Source organism: Nerophis ophidion, linkage group LG17, assembly GCF_033978795.1.
Source record: "Nerophis ophidion isolate RoL-2023_Sa linkage group LG17, RoL_Noph_v1.0, whole genome shotgun sequence".
NCBI lineage: Eukaryota > Metazoa > Chordata > Actinopteri > Syngnathiformes > Syngnathidae > Nerophis > Nerophis ophidion.
Window position 1 is genome coordinate 17,004,915 of NC_084627.1, and position 25,522 is coordinate 17,030,436.

General features: G+C 41.6%; 1 protein-coding gene across 3 annotated transcripts in view; it reads right to left on the bottom strand.

Annotated features, from left to right (window-relative positions):
• brinp1 (bone morphogenetic protein/retinoic acid inducible neural-specific 1) overlaps positions 1-25,522 on the bottom strand; it is a 521,352-nt gene that overhangs the window by 81,469 nt on the left and 414,361 nt on the right. For all 3 annotated transcript variants that reach the window (XM_061876412.1, XM_061876413.1, XM_061876411.1), the window contains one exon: positions 14,073-14,178. In XM_061876412.1, coding sequence (XP_061732396.1) covers positions 14,073-14,178 — 106 coding nt within the window. The remainder of the gene's footprint in view (positions 1-14,072; positions 14,179-25,522) is intronic.

Below are 25,522 nucleotides of genomic sequence, written 5' to 3' on the forward strand. Positions count from 1 at the left end.
CGCTGCCGTTATGTCCTTGGACAGGACACTTCACCCTTGCCCTCCCCGCTCACACTGGTGAATGAATGATGAATGAATGATTGGTGGTGGTCGGAGGGTCCGTAGGCGCAGACTGGCAGCCACGCTTCCGTCAGTCTACCCCAGGGCAGCTGTGGCTACAGATGTAGCTTACCACCACCAGGTGTGAATGAATGAAGGGTTCCAACTTCTTTGTGAGCGCTTTGAGTATCTAACAATAGAAAAGTGCGATATTAATCTAATCCATTATTATTATTATTAAAATGATTCCCAAGCACGGCCCCCGCTGCTGCTCACTGCTCCCCTCATCCCCCAGGGGGTAGAACCATTTGTTGAATCAAATGCAGAGGGTAATTTCACCACACCTAGATGTGTTTGACAATCATTCGTACTTTAACGTTAACTTCAACATGAGTCATCCCCAGGGTGAAAATGATGTAATACAATGTCTCACCACAAGTGGCGCTTTGAGCAGATAGAGACAGCGACACCGGAATATCTTGTGTCGTAGTCACCTGAGGTCTCGGCGATGTCGTTGTTATCGAAAAGTTGCGGTTTGCTTGTCCACACAATAACGACAAGGCTGTTACGGCTCAAGCCCCTGCCGCCACACAGTCTGCTGTGTACTCCTCTGCGCAATTGCACACAATCAGCAATCTACACACCTGCCACAGATGAAAGCTCCACGTCCTTCATAAGCCAGCGGATCCTGCGTTCCAGTGCCAGAACGTAACTATTTGTCTCGAACAGTAAGCCCTACACTGCTCTTGCTCTCTGCCAATGTGCTTTCGTTCCTCTCTGTGTTTCCCCTCCGTGCTCATCGTCTCGTGTCCTGTATCATCACCCTGCAGCTCCTCTTCGTTCCATGAATTCGAGGTGTGTGTCTCGACTTCCCGGATTCTCTCCTGTCTTATGGCTGCCTTCCTGGATCTCGACCCCTCGCCTGGACATGGACAGCGACACCTCGATCCTGCCCTTGACCTCTTGCTTGCCCACGGACCTCCGAACTTGCTTTGCTCTTTCTGGACTTCTGCACTTTCCTCAACACGTACCTTCAACAACTCAGCTAAACCCAACACATACGTATTTGGATTACTTACACACGTCATTCTATTATTTAAATAAAAACGCCTAAGGCTAGGGCACCATGGTGGATCCGGGGTTAGTGCATGTGCCTCACAATACGAAGGTCCTGGGTTCAAAAGTAGGCTCGGACTCTTTCTGTGTGGAGTTTGCATGTTCTCCCCGTGACTGCGGGCGTTCCAGTACTCCAGTTTCCTCCTACCTGCGATGAATGGCGACTTGTCTAGGGTGTGCACTGCTTTCCAGGATTTATTTATGTATTTATTTATTTATTTTAATTTTTTTTTTTGTCATGAAAATGGGACCTTTTATGGGTTGGTGCACTAATTGTAAGTGTATCTTGTGTTTTTCATGTTAATTTAATGAAAAAATAAATAAATGAATAAAAAAATAAAAAATAATTAAAAAAAATGTTGCGTCCCGGTACGAATCGAGCCCGGTGGTTGGGGACCACTGGTCCCAAGTATTATTTTGTAAAAGTGGAGCATACTTTTCGTTGAAGCGCGTTCTATCAGGCGTAGTTACTTTTTTTGGCATGGAAAATTGCAACATTACCTGGAAGCAGTTTGACGACTGTTTCATCGCCAAGTGTTGGAACCAGTGTTTAGTCTGCAACTAGACCTGACGTCACAAGCATCAAAGGTATCAAATTATGGCATTGTTTGATTTTACGTGACTCGATACCGGGTAGCACCGATGGACCTGAGTCGGCACCTATAGGAGTACCGAATTCAGTACCCATCCCTATGTATGGACAGGGCCTGAAGGGAACAAAACAAATAAATAATTTAAAGGATGTCAGGGTAGATCTTTAATCCTCTAGGTCATTATAATCAGCAAAGGTTGAATGTATGCATCTGGACTATTTGTTTGTTGAAGACATTACATCTTTAATCCGAAAGGCTTATTCAGTTCATGACAAACTGATATCGAAACGTGAGCTATCACCACAAAATGGCTGCAGTTGCATGTCAAGTGTCACGACCATCTTTATACAATTCTGCATGTGCTTTAACATATTATTAATTAGCTTTCTGTGTGTTACACTGTGCAGTTGTTTACAATAAACCCATCAGCACTATTTATTTGTCTAGTTTTTCGCCCCTGAATCAGAATTTCTAATACAAACCCCGTTTCAATATGAGTTGGGAAATTGTGTTGGATGTAAATATAAACGGAATATAATGATTTGCAAATCCTTTTCAACCCATATTCAGTTGAATATGCTAAAAAGACAACATATTTGATGTTCAAACTGATAAACTTTTTTTTTTTGCAAATAATCAATAACTTTAGAATTTGATGCCAGCAATACGTGACAAAGAAGTTAAGAAAATATGGCAATAAATACTGATGAAGTTGAGGAATGCTCATCAAACACTTATTTGGAATATCCCACAGGTGTACAGGCTAATTGGGAACAGGTGGATGCCATGATTGGGTATAAAAACAACTTCCCAAAAAATGCTCAGTCTGTCACAAGAAAGGATGGGGCGAACTACACCCCTTTGTCCCCAACTGCTTGAGAACATAGTCAAACAGTTTAAAAACAACGTTTCTCAAAGTGCAATTGCAAGAAATTTAGGGATTTCAACATCTACGGTCCATAATATCATTAAAAGGTTCATAGAATCACTCCAAGTAAGCGGCTTACCCGGAAACCCAACATTGAATGACCGTGACCTTCGATCCCTCAGACGGCACTGTATCAAAAACCGACATCAATCTCTAAATGATATCACCACATGGGCTCAGGGACACTTCAGAAAACCACTGTCACTAAATACAGTTGGTCACTACATCTTTAAGTGCAAGTTAAAGCTCTACTATCCAAAGCGAAAGCCATTTATCAACAACATCCAGAAACGCCACCGGCTTCTCTGGGCCCGAGATCATCTAAGATGGACTGATGCAAAGTGGAAAAGTGTTCTGTGGTCTGACGAGTCCACATTTCAATTTTTTAGGGGAAATATTCGACATCGTGTCATCCGGACCAAAGGGGAAGCAAACCATCCAGACTGTTATTGACGCAAAGTTCAAAAGCCAGCATCTGTGATGGTATGGAGGTGCATTATTGCCCAAGGCATGGGTAACTTACACATCTGTGAAGGCACCAATAATGCTGAAAGGTACATACAGGTTTTGGAACAACATATGCTGCCATCAAAGCGCCGTCTTTTTCATGGACGCCCCTGCTTATTTCAGCAAGACAATGCCAAGCCACATTCAGCACGTGTTACAATAGCATGGCTTCGTAAAAAAAGAGTGCGGATACTTTCCTGGCCCGTCTGCAGTCCAGACCTGTCTCCCATTGAAAATGTGTGGCGCATTATGAAGCGTAAAATACCACAGCGAAGACCCCGAACTGTTGAACGACTGAAGCTCTACATAAAACAAGAATGGGAAATAATTCCACTTTCAAATCTTCAACAATTAGTTTCCTCAGTTCCCAAACGTTTATTGAGTGTTGTTAAAAGAAAAAGTGATGTAACACAGTGGTGAACATGCCCTTTCCCAACTACTTTGGCACGTGTTACAGTCATGAAATTCAAAGTTAATTATTATTTGTAAAAAAAATGAATAAAGTTTATGAGTTTGATCATCAAATATCTTGTCTTTGTAGTGCATTCAATTGAATATGGGTTGAAAAGGATTTGCAAATCATTGTATTCCGTGTATATTTACATATAACACAATCAGAGCATGGTTCCAACAGAAATATATAACAGCACAAAACTAACAGCACCATGTAACAATTTGGTTTTACAGTCAATTAAACAATAATTCAGACCTGCAAGCTGCAACCTCTGCCCTTCCACCTTGGTGCAGCAGTTAGGGGTTAAAAGTCTCGCTTAAGATCGCCACCATTGTGGTTTCCCACTCCCCCCTGTCCAGGTTCATCATTTAAGGCTACGACCTTAAGATCATCAAGTTTGCATCCCTAACCTGGAGGTCAATCCCATTTTTTTTTTACCTGTAATGTTTACTTAATAATGACTTTTTCTCTTATGGATGACTTATAACAATCATTGTGTCGTGTAATTGAATAGTCATCTCAATTCAAATGCCAGAAAATCATATGTTGATACTTAACTCTTGATAGAGGTGAAATTGAGACACATTGTAAGTGTGCCAAGGGCAACCATGTGTCATTGTTTCCTTTTGAGGGCGTTTGTGGTACAACGACTAACTGCTGTTATGGTCCTGCTTTTCTCGCCTCTCTTTCTCTGTCTCCTGCAGTTTGGCATGCGACTGGCTTGAAAAGACTGAGACAACCTGACCCCAATTAGTCTGGCAAGTATTTAGGCTGAGAGGCAGCAGCTGGCATAAACCGGTACCTCACCGTTGACCATGACGACCATGGTCCACATCGCCTTCTCCATCGCATTTTTCAGTACCACTACTGATTCAGGTCTGCCCAGTTTGCAGCCAAGCTTAGTGCACTGTTTTTTTATGGTGTGATACCCTTTTGCCAACATGGCTTGTTGTTTGTAGTTATCTACCTCGATAATAAAGAGGAATTTACTGTTTGCTGCAAGATGTAGCCTGCCTTCCACCCGAGTGCAGCTGAGATAGGCTCCAGTACCCCGGTGACCCCGAGAGAGTGGTAGAAAATGGATAGATGGATGGCCTCTGCATTAATGGGACCCAAGCTCACAAGCCATACCAGAAAACACTGGTCGAATTAAGCCGACATGAAACCAGCAGAACGCCATGGGCATGTGTCTATAAGGTCTGTCGGAACGACAAGACGCCATGAGGGACCTTCTCAAAATCCTGCTAGCATTCGTCATGCCCGTCGCCAGCTCTGTGGTCAGACCCTTCCGCCAGCATGAGCGCTCCGCCAACCCCAGCTACCCCAGTTGCCGGCCAGCAGCTATCCAGACCCAGGAGGTTTTCCAGTGATAATGACAACGTATACAATTCCTGACTCAATGTGAGCTTAATTTCGAGCTATAAACTTCACTTTCACCTCTGAGAGATATTTCACCCCATTTTAGGTTACTGGCTGAGCGGGTGCCGGCAGAGTTAAACCGTTAAACAAGCTCCTCTTACGCCGCCTTCTCCCAGGCCCTTGACCAATATCTTGCGGAAACTTCCAGGCAGCTAGATCTCTTTTCAAGGCCAGCTACAGGTCTCCGTAGGCAGCTGATTGCGATGGAGTCCATCAGCTCTCCTCGATGCCTTCTACGTTGGGCTGGAAGAGGATATCTGCCGTCACATAATCTCACTAACTCTTCTCACTGATCGTGATTGACTGCAGACAGAAACATGGCTCCAAAAATAGATTGACGAAAAAGACGTCCCACTTCGAGCAGCCCTCGTGTACGGGTCGACAATACTGGGCCGCCTGTTCCCGAGTGACTTTTGCAGTTGCGGAGCAGCTGATGCAGCTAGGAGGCGGTTGTCTCGCGGGACAACTGTCAATGCCTTCGTCTCTGCTTCTACTGCGGCGCAGCAGACCACGCCCTGTCCTGCTGTCAGGACCTACACATACATCACATCCACTCATGCGCCCTCGCTTGCCAGGTGGTTCACCCACTAGTGGTCGCTCTTTTTCACCTTCCGGAGCTAACAGGATGGAGCTCCAAGATACACTCTCTTGGTCAAATGAGCATATTGGCACTCATTGACTGGGGGGCTGATGACAACTTCCTAGATTTAGCCTTCATTAAACTCCATGCTCTAAGCACCACCCAATTGATGATGCACTATGTGTTCCGGCACCACAGTATTCCCACAGATGTGGTCTCCAACAGGGACCTCCATTTCTAGTCTCTTGATTGGGGGGCTTTCTGCAAGACTCTTGACACGTCTCCCTGCCTGTGATCCATTATGACCCTCAAAGCAATTGCCAGAAGAAGTGGACCAACCAAGACCTGGAGGCAGTCATCCGATGCATCTGCCAACTGCAACCCATGACTAGGTCTGCCGATCTACTTTGAATCGAATACGCCCACAGTATTCCAGCTCTTAGTTATTCCCTGACTGCAGTTGAACGCCAATGTTCCCATGGTGTCAGCCCACCTGCGCCGGGCACGACTTGCATGGCACAACACAAAGCCGCACCGGTGAAAACATCCGCGCAGAATCAATGGCTTCCCAACCGCCATTGCACTCCCGCACCACTCTCCCGGTTGGGACAGAAAGTGTGGTTGTCTTCCTGTGACTTATCGCTTGCCACAGACTCAAAAACTGGTTCCTATATTTGAAGGGCCTTTACCTATCATCAGGGTCATCAACTTCACTGTGATTATTTGCCGCCTACACCAATCCCTCAAGTGTAAACAAGTCTTTCATGTCTCTTTCCTCCAGCCAGTCACCTTCAGCCCGCTCTGCCCTCCAGAGATGCCTCCTCCTCCTCCTCCTCCTCCTCCTCGGCTGGTCTACGGTCACTCTGCATTTACAGTCAAAGCCACCTTGGACGTGTTCCCAGTACCTGGGTGACAGGGAAGACTACGGTCTCGAGTGGATCGATGCTCTTTTATTATCAATCCCACTGTCCCTGGTGGTGTTTACCATTGATTCCCTGACAAGCCAGGTAAACCACCAGGAGGCTCCACAAAAGGGGGTTGATGTTAGATATCCTTGCTGCTGTTGTTGTTTAGCTTTTATCGTCTCTCTTTCTCTCTCTCCTGCAATTTGGCATGTGACTAGCTACAGGAAACTGGGCACACCTCATCCCAATTTAGTCTGCCAGCTACTTAGGCTAAGGACAGCAGCCGACAGACACCGGTATTTTGTCGTTTGTTCCGTGATGCTCTTAACCACTCTACGGCCACTCTCCCAAACGGCGTGGCGCGGTTGGGAGAGTGGCCGTGCCAGCAACCTGCAGGTTCCTGGTTCAATCCCCACCTTCTACCAACTTAGTCACGTGTGGTGTGTCCATGAGCAAGACACTTCACCCTTGCTCCTGATGAGTCGTGGTTAAGGCCTTGCATGGCAGCTCCCGCCGTCAGTGTGTGAATGAGTGTGTGAATGTGGAAATAGTGTCAAAGCTCTTTGAGAACCTTGAAGGTACAAAAAGCGCTATACAGGTGTAACCCATTTACCATTACCATTTACTTTCTTCGGGACTACTCCTGTTTCAGGTCTACCCTGTTTCCAGTCGAGCCTAGCGCACTATTTCTATGTCATGCTGTTTTTCAAGGTGTGGTACCTTTTTGCCACCAGCACTCTTAAATTGCTGGATCCGCTGCTGTATTATTGAGATCCACATTGACGAGCCATAAGAGTTTTGGTTTCCATAGTGTTGTGAAAAAAAAAAAGTGAAAATTATGCCTTAGAAAGCTTTTTCTACAAGGGACAACTGTAGAGACTGTTTTTCCACAAAGATACTTTTAGCAGGTCTAGCTGGCAAAAGCTTCCACTGGGATAATTAAAGCAAGATGCAATAATCACCTTGTAACTCCAGATTGGAATTGAAGTGGAGTCAAAGCAAAGGCTATAACATTTCTTTTGAAGGCATTAATTATGCAGAGGCACACGTCGGGTATTTTGGTCAAAGCTCTTTGACATGCTTAGTGGCAATGTGGGAATCTATTAAAACACAATGGATTTCGATCATGACCTATCGCGTCAGCTTCTGTCATCCCTTTGGAAAAAAAACAATGCTTTTCTCCACAGTTAGCCGAGGAAAAGCAGCAATTAAGTGCAATGTTGTATGACAAAACAAGTACTGTAAAAGCTTGAAGCCATGATTCCGTTTAAATAACGTATCCTTTATTTGTAATTATTGCCTCAAGCTGACACGGACGTCACGGGAAGAAAATCACTGTGCCGGACTTTTCTTGTGACAGGCCCAGTTTGTCAATTCGCTGGGTGGTTTATTCCCGAGCGAGAAATGTCAAAAGATTAACATGGGAGCAAAATACAAAGAGACTTCACAACTCCCTGTCCTGACCTTTTTACTTGAAGCTGTCTAATGGATTGCCATTTCTATGCTAGACACTTTTAGTGAGCCATCAGCATCTTGAAGGGTTCGGGGTTAGGAGAATGGAGGCAATTATGGCGCGAGTTGTAAAGTTCAACATGGCAGACTTATTAGGGCACAGCTCCCGTACACTTTTGTCTTTCTTCGCTCATTGCTCAGTGTTGGTATTTGACCGTAAAGCTGGTCAGGATCTTTCTAAGCGAGCGAATGTCAATGACAGGAGCACCCTGCTGTTTGTAAGGACGTACTGCAAAAAGACTAGCCAAAAATTCTCTTTATGACAGTAAAATACTAGTGTCTAATGACCTCGATACCATTTATTAGCGCTCATAAAATGGTACAGCTGTGTTAGGTGTAAATCTGGCCATCGTAATGATTTTTTCAAGATGATTTATCATATCCCAATTAATATTGCCATGTTATTTTATCAAGAAATAATACATCAAACTCAAAATATTGACACTATATGTATGAAAACTTTTCCACTTTGCATCAGTCCATTTTAGATGATATCGGGCCGGAAGAAGCCGGCGGCGTTTCTGGATGTTGTTGATAAATGGCATTGGCTTTGCATAGTAGAGCTTTAACTTGCACTTACAGATCTAGCGACCAACTGTATTTAGTGAAAGTGGTTTTCTGAAGTGTTCCTGAGCCCATGTGGTGATATCCTGTAAAGATTGATGTCGGTTTTTGATACAGTGCCGCCTAAGGGATCCTGGGTCACAATCATTCAATGCCGCTTACATGGAGTGAATTCTCCAGATTCTCTGAACCTTTTGATGATATTATGGACCGTAGATGTTGAAATCCCTAAATTTCTTGAAATTGCACTTTGAGAAACATTGTTATTAGACTGTTTGACTATTAGCTCACGCAGTTGTGGACAAAGGGGTGTACCTCGCCCCATCCTTTCTTGTGAAAGACTGAGCATTTTTTGGGGAAGCTGTTTTTATACCCAATCATGGCACCCACCTGTTCCCAATTAGCCTGCACACCTGTGGGATGTTCCAAATACGTGTTTGATGAGCATTCCTCAACTTTATCAGTATTGATTGCCACCTTTCCCAACTTCTTTCTCACGTGTTGCTGGTATCAAATTCTAAAATAAATAAAAAATTCAAAAAACAAAACAAGAATGGGAAATAATTCCACTTTCAAATCTTCAAAAATTAGTTTCCTCAGTTCCCAAATGTTTATTGAGTGTTGTTAAAAGAAAAGGTGATCTAACACAGTGGTGAACATGCCCTTTCCCAACTACTTTGGCACGTGTTAGAGCCATGAAATTCAAAGTTAATGAATATCTGCAAAAAAAAAAAAAAAAAATGTTTATCAGTTTGAGCATCAAATATGTTGTCTTTGTAGCATATTCAACTGAATATGGGTTGAAAATAATTTGCAAATCATTGTATTCCGTTTATATTTACATCTAACACAATTTCCTAACTCATATGGAAGTGGGGTTTGTATAATAAATCTTATTCTGAATCAAATGTTACAATCTATTGTGTCTTCTGGTCTGAATACAAAAGAAACACTTAATTTATGGCAGAATGAATGACACCATTCTTATTTCAAGTGAGTACAAACAAAGCACAAATGTCTGCGTAGTTGTGGTCGATACAAAGAGGAAAAATAAAATTGTCTCTAATCTATCAGTAAGGCCACATCCCAGAAGACGAAAGAGGAATATATTTCCTGGAAACTGCTCGGGAAATTATATCTTCCAAGAGCTTTATAAAACATGTGTTCAGTCAGGGTCAAAATCAAACTGAGGCATGTGACCTGAAAGTAAATGAAAAGGTTTCGAAGCTTTGCAGATTTGGTGTTCTCAAGAGAGCAGGGCCGGCTTAGAGAGAGGCACACAAACAATATAAAGTTAAGATGAAAGAAGACTAATTGCTACACGGAGGCTTGTGTTTTAAGACTAGAAAAATGTGTGCATTAAATAATTGGATGTCATTATTTCAGCACAGTGTACCTTCAAAGTGTTCCGCTGGGAACATGTGTCTTTAAGAGCTTTGCAAAGTGCAGTCTCTTTGTAAACCACTATGCTTGTTGACAATTTTAACCCAGGGGTCGCCAACACAAAACGTTGAAAGAGCCATATTGGAGCTAAAATACACAAAAACAAATCTGTATGGAGCTGCAAAAAATGAAAAGCCATGTATACGTCTTATAATGAAGGCAACACATGATGTAAGTGGCTATATTAGCTATAATAGCCTACTATCAAAATGACTTTAAAAGTCTTATATAAGGGTTATAAAGAGGGCAACACATGATGTAAGTGGCTACATTAGCTATAATAGCCTACTATCAAAATTACTTTAAAAGTCTTATATAAGGGTTATAATGAGGACAACACATGGCATAAGTGGCTATATTAGCTATTGTAGCCTACTATCAAAATGACGACGTGTCGCAGGCTGAGGCAAATCTTCGTTGACAGAAATGTTGAAATGTAAATATTTATTCTACACATTTTTGCAAAATTAGAAACCATTAGTGAATCAGAGGCTACTCAGAAGGTGAGATAATTCCTGGAAAGTACTGGCATTTAATGACCCAAGGTATAGACCAGTGTGTCCAAGTTAAAGGAAACTGCAGGCTGTCTTCTTCTACTGAAATTATTACAATCTTCGGCAAGCTAGGTGATGTTTGCTGTGGTCTGGAACAACATGGCGCACAAACAACTATCAGAAATGCAGCCAATATCACGTACAGATAATGTGTCATGAGACATGCACAACTAAATGAGGGGTGGATCGGACAAGGCGTGAAGGTAATGTCAAATATTTAACACTCAAAAGTACTACGAAAACAAAGGGTATAAACAAAAACCCGCACACAGGCAGAACTATGGACATAAAACAAAACTCGCTAACCATGGCATTAATAAAGAAAACTTACTTGGAACGAGAAAAGAGCATGAAATAGAGCAGCATGGATAACAAGGGTGTATAGAGGGTGGTGTCGCCAGGCTGACTGCCTGGCAACTGCCTGGCAACTGCAGGCTTAAACAGTGATGTGGTGATTGACAACGGGTGTGTGAGTCCAAATGAATCAGGTGCGTAACATGAGGACAGGTGAAAACTAATGGGTTGTCATGGAAACAATTAGTGAATCAGAGGCTACTCAGAAGGTGAGATAATTCCTGGAAATTACTGGCATTTAATGACCCGACGCATGGACGTGTGTGTCCAAGTTAAAGGAAACTGCAGGCTGTCTTCTTCTACTGAAATTATTACAATCTTCGGCAAGCTAGGTAATGTTTGCTGTGGTCTGGAACAACATGGCACACAAACAACCATCAGAAATGCAGCCAATATCACGTAAATATAATGTGTCATGAGACATGCACAACTAAATGATATACAAATAGAATAAAAGTAAAGGATATCAAATGGGCTCAAAATACTTACTGACGAGGCATAATGATGCACTACAGTATATACATGCAGCTTGTCATGACGTGGACTTTGGTGTGGATTGTTTTCGCAAGGTGCGAAGCGACTGGATCGGACATGGCGTGAAGGTAAAGACATCTTTTAATTTTAAAACTCAAAAGCACTACAAAAACAAAGGGTATAAACAAAAACCCCCGCACAAAGGCAGAACTATGGACGTAAAACAAATCTTGCAAACTATGGCATGAATAAAGAAAACTTACTTGAAACGAGAAAAGAGCATGAAAAAGAGCAGAATGGATAACAAAGGTGTATAGAGGGTGGTGTCGCCAGGCTAACTGCCTGGCAACTGCAGGCTTAAATAGTGATGTGGTGATTGACAACATGTGCGTGAGTCCAAATGAATCAGGTGCGTCACATGAGGACAGGTGAAAACTAATGGGTTGTCATGGAAACAATTAGTGAATCAGAGGCTACTCAGAAGGTGAGATAATTCCTGGAAATTACTGGCATTTAATGACCCAACGCATAGACGTGTGTGTCCAAGTTAAAGGAAACTGCAGGCTGTCATCTTCTACTGAAATTATTAAAATCTTTGGCAAGCTAGGTAATGTTTGCTGTGGTCTGGAACAAAATGGCACACAAACAACTATCAGAAAGGCAGCCAATATCACGTACAGATAATGTGTCATGTGACACGCACAACTAAATGAGGGGTGCAAAGCGACTGGATCGGACATGGCATGAAGGTAATGTCAAATTTTTAACACTCAAAAGTACTACGAAAACAAAGGGTATAAACAAAAACCCGCACAAAGGCAGAACTATGGACGTAAAACAAAACTCGCAAACTATGGCATGAATACAGAAAACTTACTTGGAACGAGAAAAGAGCATGAAAAAGAGCAGCATGGATAACAAGGGTGTATAGAGGGTGGTGTCGCCAGGCTGACTGCCTGGCAACTGCAGGCTTGAATAGTGATGTGGTGATTGACGACGGGTGCATGAGTCCAAATGAATCAGGTGCGTGACATGAGGACGGGTGAAAATAATAATAATAATAATAATAATGGATTAGATTTATGTCGCGCTTTTCTATTGTTATATACTCAACGCGCTCACAGTGAAGTGGGAACCAATCATTCATTTGCACCTGGTGGTGGTAAGCTACATCAGTAGCCACAGCTGCCCTGGGGTGGACTGACGGAAGCGTGGCTGCCAGTTTGCGCCTACGGCCCCTCTGACCACCACCAATCATTCATTCATCATTCATTCACCAGTGTGAGCGGCACCGGGGGCAAGGGTGAAGTGTCCTGCCCAAGGACACAACGGCAGCGATTTGGATGTCAATAGGTGGGAAGCGAACCAGCAACCCTCAGGTTTCTGGCACGGCCGCTCTACCCACTACGCCATGCCGCCCTTAATGCGGAAAACTAATGGGTTGTCATGGAAACAAAGCAGGGAGTTAAAAAACAAGAACTGACAAAATCCAAAAACAAAACAGAACATAGCCAAACTAAACATGATCACCAGGACATGACACAGCCAGCCTAAATAGCATGTTAGCATGGATTAGGTTGCAGTCATGCACTGACCAAATATGCCTGATTAGCACTCCAAACGAGTCAATAACATCAACAAAGCTCACCTATATGCACTCACGCACAGTATAAAACCTTTGGTGGACAAAATGAGACAAACAAGGGGATGAAGATTTCACATGTAAAAAAAAAATGTTGTGTCAAAGTCCACACTATGGTGAGTTCAAGAGTGATGTTCAACTGCTGGCACTGGGGAGCTGTGGTTCATTTTGAGGGGAACATGCATTTCAAAGTCCTTACTTAAGTACCAGAGAAAACATGTTATTTGTGTTATTTGAAGCAAGTATTATAAATCCAGACTCTTAGATCGTGACAAGCCAAAATAAAACCTGCCGTCTCCAGTTAGATGCCTTTTAAGAACAAGGCTTACTAGGCCTGTTACAAAACCTGTAGGGATCGTTAAACAAGGGGCAATGGAGGTCCTAAGAGTGTTTCTTCGACAAACCACTTAGTTTTCCTGTTTTTTAGAGGACAAACGATCTCTCCATAGACGAGAAGCTGAAGACGGGGCTTTGTGAATCTCCAGCTGGCTGTAATCATCTCGGTAAACTTGGCTGAATCAAAGAACCAATCACCGTGTTCAAATACTTGACCGCAGAATACAGGAGCGCTTCATCGTTTGACTCGCTCTCATTCGCCTGGCAATTGCATTTCTCAGCTTTGTAATTACACGTGACATTGTTTAAGATATTTCTTTTTTTTTTTTTTTTTCCGCTTAAGAAATCAAACAGAAACCACTGAAGCATAAAAGTTAGTTATTTGGACTCCTTGATGAGGTGTCCCTGAAATTGTTTTCTTTTTTCTTTTTTTCCGACTGTGTCGCAACCCCATGAAAGTGTTTAATTTGTCTTTCAAGAACACGTATCATCGAGTGAACCGGGCAGCAAAAAAAAAAAAAAAAAAAAAAAAAAAAAGAAGAAATTCACTGTTGGTAATTTCAGAGTTACAAAATTGGGTTTGTTCAAGCGTGACACAAAGTCGCATGGCATCGAAAGGTAAATAGAGAAAATGCTCGGTTTGTTTGTTTACCTTGCAGATGAAGCTTGCTCTCTGGGCTCTGCAGAAGGATGGAGCTCACAGAGTCCAGATTGTCGTAGCTGCTGCATCCCAGCGGACCAGTCCGTGTCTCGGTCACCTATAAAACAATTAGATCCCCTTTGAAAACAAATTACATTTGGGGAAAATTACATTTTGGCAGATATCCAAGCATTGCAGTTGGGTACCGAGTATTGGTCAGCAATGGGAACCAGGTCTTACAGTGCGTGGTTTACAGAAGAAACTAGAGCTCAGAAATTATTATGTAGAAAGCTGGAACGCAAGTGGCGCACGACTAAACTTGAGGTGCACCATCAAGCATGAAGTGATGGTTTAATAACTTATAAACGCATGCTCTCCTTTGAGTCACACATTAAAAGCGTTACTAAAACGGCCTTCTTTCATCTCCGTAATATCGCTAAAATTCGCTCCATTCTGTCCACTAAAGACGCTGAGATCATTATCCATGCGTTTGTTACGTCTCGTCTCGATTACTGTAACGTATTATTTTCGGGTCTCCCCATGTCTAGCATTAAAAGATTACAGTTGGTACAAAATGCGGCTGCTAGACTTTTGACAAGAACAAGAAAGTTTGATCACATTACGCCTGTACTGGCTCACCTGCACTGGCTTCCTGTGCACTTAAGATGTGACTTTAAGGTTTTACTACTTACGTATAAAATACTACACGGTCTAGCTCCATCCTATCTTGCCCATTGTATTGTACCATATGTCCCGGCAAGAAATCTGCGTTCAAAGGACTCCGGCTTATTAGTGATTCCCAAAGCCCAAAAAAAGTCTGCGGGCTATAGAGCGTTTTCATTTCGGGCTCCAGTACTCTGGAATGCCCTCCCGGTAAAAGTTCGAGATGCCACCACAGTAGAAGCATTTAAGTCTCACCTTAAAACTCATTTGTATACTCTAGCCTTTAAATAGACTCCCTTTTTAGACCAGTTGATCTGCCGCTTATTTTCTTTTTCTCCTATGTCCCACTCTCCCTTGTGGAGGGGGTCCGGTCCGATCGGGTGGCCATGTACTGCTTGCCTGTGTATCGGCTGGGGACATCTCTGCGCTGCTGATCCGCCTCCGCTTGGGATGTTTTCCTGCTGGCTCCGCTGTGAACGGGACTCTCGCTGCTGTGTTGGATCCGCTTTGGACTGGACTCTTGCGACTGTGTTGGATCCATTATGGATTGAACTTTCACAGTATCATGTTGAACCTGCTCGACATCCATTGCTTTCCTCCTCTGCAAGGTTCTCATAGTCATCATTGTCACCGACGTCCCACTGGGTGTGAGTTTTCCTTGCCCTTATGTGGGCCTACAGAGGATGTCGTAGTGGTTTGTGCAGCCCTTTGAGACACTAGTGATTTAGGGCTATATAAGTAAACATTGATTGATGATTGATTGCTTCTGGAAAGTATGCACTATTATGTTGGATCCACTATTGACTGGACTCTCACTTTTATGTTAGATCCATTATGGACTGGACTCTCACTATTATGTTAGATCCACTATGGACTTGACTCTCACTATTATGTTAGACCCACTATGGACTGGACTCTCACTCTTATGCTGGATCCACTATGGACTTGACTCTGACTATTATGTTAGATCCGCTATGGACTGGACTCTCACTATTATGTTAGACCCACTATGGACTGGACTCTCACTATTATGTTAGACCCACTATGGACTGGACTCTCACTATTATGTTAGATCCACTATGGACTAGACTCTCACTTTTATGTTAGATCCACTATGGACTGGACTCTCACTATTATGTTGGATCCACTATGGACTTGATATCCCCCAGTTTCACTCAACGAGGATCAGATATCAACAGCATAAAACTCTAATCGAAAAATCTCCATTTTTAAAACATGAACAGGATATGTGCAAATGTTTTTGATGAAGATTTCAAAAATAAAGTGAAAGTTTTGTGGAAGTGCACTACAGTGGAAATAAACTTAATATTTGCATACAAGCTTAAATAATTGATATTTATATACACATTTTCCAAATCTAAAAATTCTAAGTACAATTTTTGATCCTCCCTCTTGAATTGAGAATCATTAGAAAACGGAATGGAAATGAGGAACCACAATCGTAATCGTTAAAATTCAAATTATGCCCGCATGTAATGTAGATACCCTCCGTGTTGGATCATCATTCCAAACGTGGTTTGTGACTTATGGACAATTTTGCTAGATGGCGGCCATGTTTTTCAACAAATCTTGCTTGTATTGTGAAACACAAATGTTCAAGAAATGTCAAGTCGATCAGAATTTTGGTGGTCAAATTTGGGGTTTTATGACAGCGCCACCATGTGGTGTATTCGTCAAAAACATCATGCATTGGTATGCATTAGTGTTGTACTGACACATTTTAGTACCAGTGCCAAAATGTAGTTTGTTACTTTTCGAAAATTTTCGACACTTTTCGGTACTTTTCGATACTTTTCTAAATAAAGGGGACCACAAAAAAATTGCATAATTGGCTTTATTTTAACCAAAAATCTTAGGGCACATTAAACATATGTTTATTATTGCAAGTTTGTCTTTAAATGAAATAGTGAACATACAAGAAAACTTGTATTTTATTAGTAAGTAAACGGTTCCTAATTAGTCTGCTGACATATGCATTTATAATTATGTTATTTAGTCAACATTATTAAGGACAAGTGGTGCAAAATCAATTATTGATCTACTTGTTCATTTACTGCAGGTGTGTCCAAACTTTTTCCACTGAGGGCGGCACACTGAAAAATCAGAGCAAGCGGGGGCCATTTTCATAATTTTTATTTTAAAAACCAATACAATATATGTATAAAAATATACATTTAAGCCTCCACTCAGTTATGATCCCGGGGACCCCAAAAAAATATAAAAAATGTGTCATTATTCAGTATTATATTTTTTATTATTATGCACGTTTTAGGCCCTGCGATGAGGTGGCGACTTGTCCAGGGTGTACCCCGCCTTTCGCCCGATCGTAGCTGAGATAGGCACCAGCGCCCCCCGCGACCCCAAAAGGGAATAAGCGGTAGAAAATGGATGGATGGGATATGCAAGTTTTAAATCTCTAGATCAACATTAGAAAAAAAAAAGGAAAAAAACAACACTAAATATGCAATATTTTCACCCAATAACTTTTTTAAATGGATTATTCGAGATTATATAATAATTGGAGCCTTAATTTTGGATTTTGATTCATTATTATTATTTGAGCAATGACACTTAAAAACAAATCACACCAAAATAATTGGGGATCCAAAAGTGTCCTACTTATTAAAGTGTTAAAAAGTAAATTATAATTTTTTTTTTACTGTTTACTTTTAGCACAATAATCTCGAGATCAACGTCAGTTATATCCGTCAATTTTAAGTTTTATTGTTGTGTATGTTTTGTTTGTTTGTTTTAGGCCCTTCTTTGAAAAAAACAACTCGGTTTTTTATATGGCAAAACACAAAATATGCAATGTTTTCCCCAAAACATATCTCGAAGTGGAATATTTAATGTGATGTAATCGAAGCCTTGAATAGATCGATAATTCAAAAATACATTGATTTTGATTCATTATTATTTTTTTAAAGAAAGAAACAGCCTGCATGGCTGCTTTGTGTTATAAGAGTAAGCATTGCAACAATTTCTTGTTACATTTCACCTGTTTGCTCTTTTATACCACTTTTTATGTTTTAATTTTTTTCAATTGTATTCTTAAAATGTGTCGTGGGGCCGTTAAAAAATGACCCGCCGGCCGCACTTTGGACACCCCTGATTTACTGTTAATATCTTCTTACTTTCTCTTTTACATGTTATACCTACACGTCTGTAAAAATGTAATAATCACTTATTCTTCTGCTGTTTGATACTTTACATTAGTTTTGGATGATACCACAAATTTAAGTATCAGTCCGATACCAAATAGTTACAGGATCATACATTGGTCATATTCAAAGTCCTCATGTGTCCAGGGACATATTTATTGAGTTTATAAACATAATATACATTTAAAAATAACAAAATAAGATATTGTGTTGCAAAAAAATATTGATGTAATCACAGTAGTATCGACTAAATGCGCTACTGTACTTGGTATCATTACAGTGGATGACAGGTGTAGAGCCACCATTGGCGTTTGTTTACATTTACGGTGTGTAGTGAAGCATGTTTAGCTATTCCTCGTCCTGCAGGGATGATACTTGTAAGAAACTTACTCTATTTGTCGCCATGGAGGCGAGCATTAGTGATTTAGAAGTAGCTACTGGGGCTGGACTTTAGCCGGTAGCTAGCTAGCCATGTCTTAAAGTACCTCTTCCTGAGGGCGTTTCAGTGTTACAACTTCACCTTCATCGTTAGTTTTTCAGCCAAAATGCGTCCGTTCTCCCTTTTCTGTCTACTCACTGTGTCTGCTTATAAGTACTCTGTGATTGTGCGCTGCCGAACATGCTCCTCTGCTCGGAAAACCAGCAATGATACGACGTAACAATGACGGCGGGGGCGGGCGTGGTACTTTTTAGAGGCTGTATAGTAGCGAATAAGATTCATTAGTATCGCGGTACTATACTAATACCGGTATAGCGTACAACCCTAGTATGCAGAGTAACGGTGCATGTTTTGCTGAATGTTTACTATTGCTTGTATGGTGATGCATTAACAATAACAATAGCATTATTTCTCTACATATTTAAATTGAAATTAAAATGCCCATTAAATGACCACTGAGGACAATGGTATGTCGTTAAAGCTTATAAGTGTATGTTTAAGTATTATTCCAGACAGATTCCAGAAAGATGAATCCATTCTTCGACATTAAACCCCTGGCAACATGCCTAACTTGCCACTAAGGATGGGCCTAAAACACTTTTATGGGGGGCATAAATGGACATTTTTCTCAAATAAAAGCCCAAGCCAAACAACCTCGCCAAGACGTATAACAATCGCTGCCGATGCCCAGCCTTGAACTGCTGTCGGAGGGAATAATAGAGCCATTCCGATGTGAAGAGGCTGCCTTAAATGTATACCGTTAACATTGGAGCGCTCGGGAAAGGTTGTCCTTAAAAAAAGGAATGGGGGACAATAAACTATCGTCTGCGCCTATTGACAAGTGGCTAAATGTAGCTTTAAAAAGTTTGCAAAGGAAATTACGTGTTATCACGGACATACAAAGGCTTTGAAATGCTGGCTTACACTGTATATGTACTGTATAACTTAAAAATATGTAACAATTACAGGCTTCATGCAAAAAGTGCTAATTAGTGGTTTTGAATCCAAACCAACATAGAGACAAATGCCAGCAAAGAAAAATTTGCATGATTTGTAAGACATTTTACCTCCGTCTTTTATGTTGATCTTGCACCAGATGGTGTGCTGACATGCAAGAAATTAGACGGATGTATTTCTTTGCCGCAGCATCAGGTCGTTAAAGGCCTACTGAAATGAGATTTTCTTATTTAAACGGGGATAGCAGGTCCATTCTATGTGTCATACTTGATCATTTCGCGATATTGCCATATTTCTGCTGAAAGGATTTAGCAGAGAACATCGACGATAAAGTTTGCAACTTTTGGTCGCTAATAGAAAAGCTCTGCCTTTATCGAAATTGTGTGTGCGTGACGTCACGAGTTGCAGGGCTCACATTGTTTTTAATTGGAGACACCAGCAGTAAGAGCAATTCGGACCGACAAAGCGACAATTTCCCCATTAATGTAAGCGAGGATGAAAGATTCGTGAATTAGGATAATGACAAAAGAAAAAAAAAAAGCTACGGATCCGGGCGGCGGCAGTGTGAGCGTTTCAGAAGTAATTAGACACATTTACTAGGATAATTCTGGAAAATTCCTTATTTGTTTATTGTTAATAGTCTTTTAGTGAGATTTTTGTCACACCTATGGCTCATGTTTTGTTTTGTCATGTTATGTTTTTGATTTTGGACAATCGGTCACGTTTTACACTTCCTGGTTTTGTTTGTTTCCATGCCAACCTCATTAGTTTTCACCTGTCACGTCCCTGTTCTCAGCCTCACCTGTTTTCACTAACCATCACAGCTATTTAAGTCACTCTTTTTCTTGTCTTCGTCCTGGGATCTTAACATCAACTTTCATTACCCATGCCGTTCTAACTTTCATTGCCTTACATACTTCATGCCATGCTTTTTGATTCATCCACGCCAAGTAAGTTTTTGTTTGTATTTATGTCTTTGATAGTATCTTTTGTTTGTTTGTAGATAGTATTGCCATTGAGCTGTTTTTGTTCTAAGTTATTGTATAGATTTTTATCCGCCACAGAGCACGTCCTTGGTTTGCCTTTTTTTTGTATTTTGAGTATTAATAAAATTAAAACTATGTACCAGAATTCACGCCTGGCTCGTCCCATATTCCCTCTGCGTCGAAGGAGCACAAACAATCCAAGTCTAAGCCTGACAATTTTAAAGATTGTAAAGACATACCTCGAGGTCGGATGGCTGCGGTGAACACAAAGTGTCTCAGAGAGAAGCTCACAGCTGCCTTCTAAACAGCTGCTGCAGGACGACGAATAATCCAATGATTTCTCCGGTAAGATAGTAAGATATATATCACAATTTGCCCATTCAAATACATGCTGGTTGACGTAGAGATAACATCTTCGCTTGACCGCTCTGTGTTAAAGCTTCAGAACAAACAAAGAAACGCCGGCTGTGTCTCAGTGCTAAAGACAGCTGCAATCCACCGCTTTCCACCAACAGCATTGTTCTTTATAGTCTCCATTATTAAATGAACAAATTGCAAATGATTCAGCAACACAGATGTCCAAAATACTGTGTAATTGTGGCATGAACAGAGACGACTTTTAGCCGTGTTTGGTGCAGTGCTAATATTTCCTTAAGGTCCATGACGTCACGTGTACACGTCATCATTCCGCAATGTTTTCAACAATAAAAACTTGCGTGTAATTTAAAATTGCAATTTAGTAAACTAAAAAGGCCATATTGGCATGTGTTGCAATGTTAATATTTCATCATTGATATATAAACTATCAGACTGCGTGGTCGGTAGTAGTGGGTTTCAGTAGGCCTTTAATGTGGGCGGGGGATGCAAAAAGCTAAATTAGGCAGCGGTTGCAACTCCGAAGGAGAACTCTGGTAGATTGGCATCGGATGACCCGACAGGCTTTACTGCGGGCGGAATGTGGGAACACCCTGGTGTCAATAAGAACGGGTGGCTCATCGCGGGGGTGCTGAAACGGAAGCGGTTTAAGAAAGCTTCATTAACACAACATAAATTGAACACCTATTGTTGAAATAATCCCAATCCTGTGCACTTTATTACAAACCCCGTTTCCATATGAGTTGGGAAATTGTGTTAAATGTAAATATAAACGGAATACAATGATTTGAAAATCATTTTCAACCCATATTCAGTTGAATATGCTACAAAGACAACATATTTTATGTTCAAACTGATAAATATTTCTTTTTTTGCAAATAATCATTAACTTTAGAATTTGATGCCAGCAACATGTGAAAAAAAAGTTGGGAAAGGGGGTAATAAATCCTGATAAAGTTGAGGAATGCTCATCAAACACTTATTTGGAACATCCCACAGGTGTGCAGGCTAATTGGGAACAGGTGGGTGCATGATTGGGTATAAAAACAGCTTTCCAAAAAATGCTCAGTCTTTCACAAGAAAGGATGTGGCGAGGTACACCCCTTTGTCCACAACTGCGTGAGCAAATAGTCAAACAGTTTAAGAACAACGTTTCTCGAAGTGCAATTGCAAGAAATTTTGGGATTTCAACATCTACGGTCCATAATATCATCAAAAGGTTCAGAGAATCTGGAGAAATCACTCCAAGTAAGCGGCATAGTCGGAATCCAACATTGAATGACCTTGACCTTCGATCCCTCAAATGGCACTGTATCAAAAACAGATATCAATCTCTAAAGGATATCACCACATGGGCTCAGGAAAACTTCAGAAAACCACTGTCACTAAATACAGTTTTTCGTTACATCTGTAATTGGAGGTTAAAGCTCTACTATGCAAAGCCAAAGCCATTTATCAACAACATCCAGAAACGCCGCCGGTTTCTCTGGGCCCGAGATCATCTAAAATGGACTGATGCAAAGTGGAATCGTGTTCTGTGGTGTGACGAGTCCACATTTCAAATTGTTTTTGGAAATATTCGACATCGTGTCATCCGGACCAAAAGGGAAGCGAACCATCCAGACTGTTATCGACGCAAAGTTCAAAAGCCAGCATCTGTGATGGTATGTATTCCGTTTATATTTACATCCAACACAATTTCCCAACTCATATGGAAACGGGGTCCGTACTATCCATCCATCAATTTTCTACCGCTTGTCCCATTTGGGGTTGCTGAAGCCTATTTTAGCTGTATTCGGGTGGAAGACGAGGTACACCCTGGACAAGTCGCCACCTCATCACAGGGCCAACACAGATAGACGGACAACATTCACGCTCACATTCACACACTAGGGCCAATTTAGTGTTGCCAATCAATTTATCCCAAGGTGCATGTTTTTGGAGGTGGGAGGAAGCCGGAGTACCCGGAGGGAACCCACGCAGTCACAGGGAGAACATGCAAACTCCACACAGAAAGACCCCGAGTCCGGGATTGAACCCAGGACTGCTCAGCACCTTCGTATTGTGAGGCAGATGCACAAACCCCTTCTCCACCGTGCTGCCCACTTTATTACTATTGAGTCCTATAATCTAACTAAGGCATGTGTGAAAGACAGAAGTATATCACTTTAACTGCACTACTGATTCAATTAAATGCACGTGTTTACATCTAATGATATAACAGAACAGGGTTAGCTTTTTACCCCACAGCCCGAGTGGTAAACAGCATAAATTATGTTTGATCAGGCCTCTGGCGTGTACTTTGTTTCAATAAAAACCTTAATGTTTACACCCTCAAAGGGCAACGTGACACAACCTTAGCTATTAAAAGCTAACGAGCTACAAATAGTTTGTGAAATTGCATTTTTAAATAAGCGCCGTTGTTATATTCCAAGGAGTGTCTACAGTGTATTGACAGTTGCGAGAGTCCGGTCCATAGTGGATCAAACATAATAGTGAGAGTCCAGTCCATAGTGGATGTACCATAATAGTGACAGTCCAGTCCGTAGTGGATGTAACATAATAATGAGAGTCCGGTTCATAGTGGATTGAACATAATAGTGAGAGTCCAGTCCATAGTGGATCTAATATAATAATGAGAGTCCAGTCCATAGTGGATCTAACATAAAAGTGAGAGTCCAGTCCATAGTGGACCTAACATAATAGTGAGAGTCCAGTCCATAGTGGATCTAATATAATAGTGAGAGTCTGGTCCAGGGCGAGACTGTGACTAAGTGTTCAGCGCCGTGCGTTCTCCTCATGAGCTACATCGTCTCTGCTTGGTTCCTTGCTTCTTGTCTTGTAAGAGTCCAGTCCATAGTGGATGTAACATAATAGTGAGAGTCCAGTCCATAATGGATGTAACATAATAGTGAGAGTCCGGTCCATAGTGGATTGAACATAATAGTGAGAGTCCAGTCCATAGTGGATCTAACATAATAGTGAGAGTCCGGTCCAGGGTGAGACTGTGACTAAGTGTTCAGTGCTGTGCGTTCCCCTCATGAGCTATATTGTCTCTGATTGGTTCCTTGCTTCTTGTTCTGCTTGGTTCCTTGCTTCTTGTCTTGTGAAAGTCCAGGCCATAGTGGATGTAACATAATAGTGAGAGTCCAGTCCATAGTGGATTTAACATAATAGTGAGAGTCCGGTCCATAGTGGATCTATTTTAATAGTGAGAGACCAGTCCATAGTGGATCCAACATAATAGTGAGAGTCCAGTCCATAGTGGATCCAACCTTATAGTGAGAGTCCAGTCCGTAGTGGATTGAACATAATAGCGAGAGTCCAGTCTATAGTGAATGTAACATAATAGAGAGAGTCCAGTCCATAGTGGATCCAACATAATAGTGAAAATCCGGTCCAGGGCGAAACTGTGACTAAGTGTTCGGCACCGTGCATTCTCCTCATGAGCTAAATTGAACTCTGTCTCTGCTTGGTTCCTTGCTTCTTGTCTTGTGAGAGTCCAGTCCATAGTGGATGTAACATAATAGTGAGAGTCCAGTCCATAGTGGATGTAACATAATAGTGAGAGTCCGGTTCATAGTGGATCCAACATAACAGTGAGAGTCCAGTCCATAGTGAATCTAACATTATAGTGAGAGTCCAGTCCGTAGTGGATCGAACATAATAGCGAGAGTCCAGTCTATAGTGGATGTAACATAATAGTGAGAGTCCAGTCCATAGTGGATGTAACATAATAGTGAAAGTTTGGTCCAGGGCGAGACTGTGACTAAGTGTTCATTCAGCACAGTGCATTGTCCTCATGAGCTAAATTGAACTCTGTCTTTGCTTGGTTCCTTGCTTCTTGTCTGGTTAATAAATGTCATCAGTGTTTGAACCTGACACCAACCATTTAAATACTTTGTATAGTTTATATGGAGAGGCGGGGCCGGTGGTCCGACAAGCGGTCAAGGCACACCGGAGCCTGCTACAAGATGAGATCGACGCCGAGAACATTATCAGGTGCGTGGATCGTCTCACACTGTATAAAAAGGCTGGCAGCCTTGAAGCCTTGAACGTGGGGAAGAGAGGCGCAGTGAAGAAAGAAGTCGACTACTCACGCAGCTGAAAAACTGAAAAGCTGGAGCGGAGGAGCGAGCAGCGAACGGTAAGGCTGAGACATTTATTCTTTGAAATAAAGAAGTCTAACCCTGCTCGCCATAATGTCATTCCTTGGTGGTCCTTGGAACCCACACGACGGCTTGAGACTGTCACTGTTCAAGACTTCCAGGCATTTGAAAACATCACTGCACATCTTAATGGCTGCTACACTTTCCATCTTAACGATCAACAAATTATTTGGGAATGTCCGGCGGGCCAGATTGAAAAGATTAACGGGCCGCATACGGCCCCCGGGGCCTTGATTTGCCCAAATCTGATACAAATAATGCCAAATTCAGCATTGCTTTGGACCCCAGTCATAGGCTAATCCATCCATATTGCAGCTGAACGTTTTCCCCAAAGATATAACGTCTAAAGCAGTGGTTCTCAACCTTTTTTCAGTGATGTACCCCCTGTGAAGATTTTTTTTAATTCAAGCACACCCTAATCAGAGCAAAGCATTTTTGGTTGAAAAAAAGAGATAAAGAAGTAAAATACAGCACTATTTCATCAGTTTCTGATTTATTAAATTGTATAACAGTGCAAAATTATTGCTCATTTGTAGTGGTCTTTATTGAACTATTTGAAAAAAAAGATATAAAAATAACTAAAAAATGTGTTGAAAAATAAACAAGTGATTCAATTGTAAATAAAGACTTCTACACATAGAAGTAATTGTCAACTTAAAGTGCCCTCTTTGGGGATTGTAATAGAGAGCCA